Source organism: Condylura cristata, unplaced genomic scaffold (assembly GCF_000260355.1).
Source record: "Condylura cristata isolate star-nosed mole 26May11 unplaced genomic scaffold, ConCri1.0 scaffold00012, whole genome shotgun sequence".
Classification (NCBI taxonomy): Eukaryota; Metazoa; Chordata; class Mammalia; order Eulipotyphla; family Talpidae; genus Condylura; species Condylura cristata.
In genome coordinates, this window is record NW_004567113.1 from 56,149,138 (window position 1) to 56,150,150 (window position 1,013).

At 70.1% G+C, this 1,013-nt stretch overlaps 1 protein-coding gene across 1 annotated transcript in view; it reads left to right on the forward strand.

The window, feature by feature from the left end:
* The window catches only part of LOC101635598 (TBC1 domain family member 14), a 13,936-nt gene that overhangs the window by 3,303 nt on the left and 9,620 nt on the right, over positions 1-1,013 (forward strand). The window contains exon 5 of the mRNA XM_012724052.1: positions 458-561. Within this exon, the coding sequence (XP_012579506.1) occupies positions 458-561 (104 nt within the window). The remainder of the gene's footprint in view (positions 1-457; positions 562-1,013) is intronic.

The window sequence follows — 1,013 nt, forward strand, 5'->3', positions numbered from 1 at the left end:
GGGCTCCCCGCGTGACCGTGTCGCGTCGTGTCCGCGGGTGGCTCGGTGGCCGGGCGCGCCCGTCTGTCCCGGGTAGCAGAGGCTTCTGGCGTCGCCCTTCCTTTTGTGATCTTCTGTCTTAGAAACTGAAGTGCCTGTGACCATCTTCGTGTTAAAAGGCGTTTAGCCCGCTCCTCGCTTGGGAACCCACCGCCAGGGCCAGCGGGGGGCAGTGCCGGCGAGGAGGGGCGGTGGGGTGCGCGCCAGCTGGCCTGGAAGGGCTCGCTCCGCCCTCGCCACCCCTGCCCAGGCAGCGGCCAGCTCAGATGCGCTTTCACTGGGAAGTGCGGGGCCTTCGTGGGGGCCCGGGCGGGGACCCCCGCTGTCAGCATGGGGAGGCTCTCTGCACAGCAGGCCGTGCTTGCCCGCCAGAGCACGGCCCTCCTGCTCTGCTGCCTCAGCCCCGTCTCTGTCCTAGGAATATGAAGACAAGGCTGGACGGCCCAGCAAGCAGAATGTGAGGAAGAGCCTGGACTTCGAGCCCCTGTCCACCACCGCGCTCATCCTGGAGGACCGGCCAGCGTGAGTGCCGCGCCGCGGGGCCGCCGGGGCCGGCGAGGGCAGCAGGGGCCTCCGCTGCCTCGGCCGGCTGCTGTGCAGATGGGCCCGCGAGTCTGGGAAGGCGCCCTCCGGCAGAGGTGTTGGGACCAGAGTCTCCGTTTCGGTGACTTTTCCTTCTGATTCAGCGCTTGCAAGTATGGAAGCGGCTGAGGTGCGCCGGAGACCGGCTCGCGCCGCACGCACGTGGGCAGTGCCCGACGCGGGCTCTCACGGCTCCGCAGTGTGGGCCGAGCGCCGCGCCTGGCCTGGCACGGAGGCCACCGTGGCCGCTGGTCTCGGCACGTGCTCTCCTGGAAGAGCAAACGGGGTCCTTGGCCCCGAAAGGCCCCACTGCCATAACGAGGGGTCCTCGGCGCCCCTGAAAGTGTGCACACGTGGCTGTCTGCGCGGCAACCCCGGGGGCCGCGGCCGCG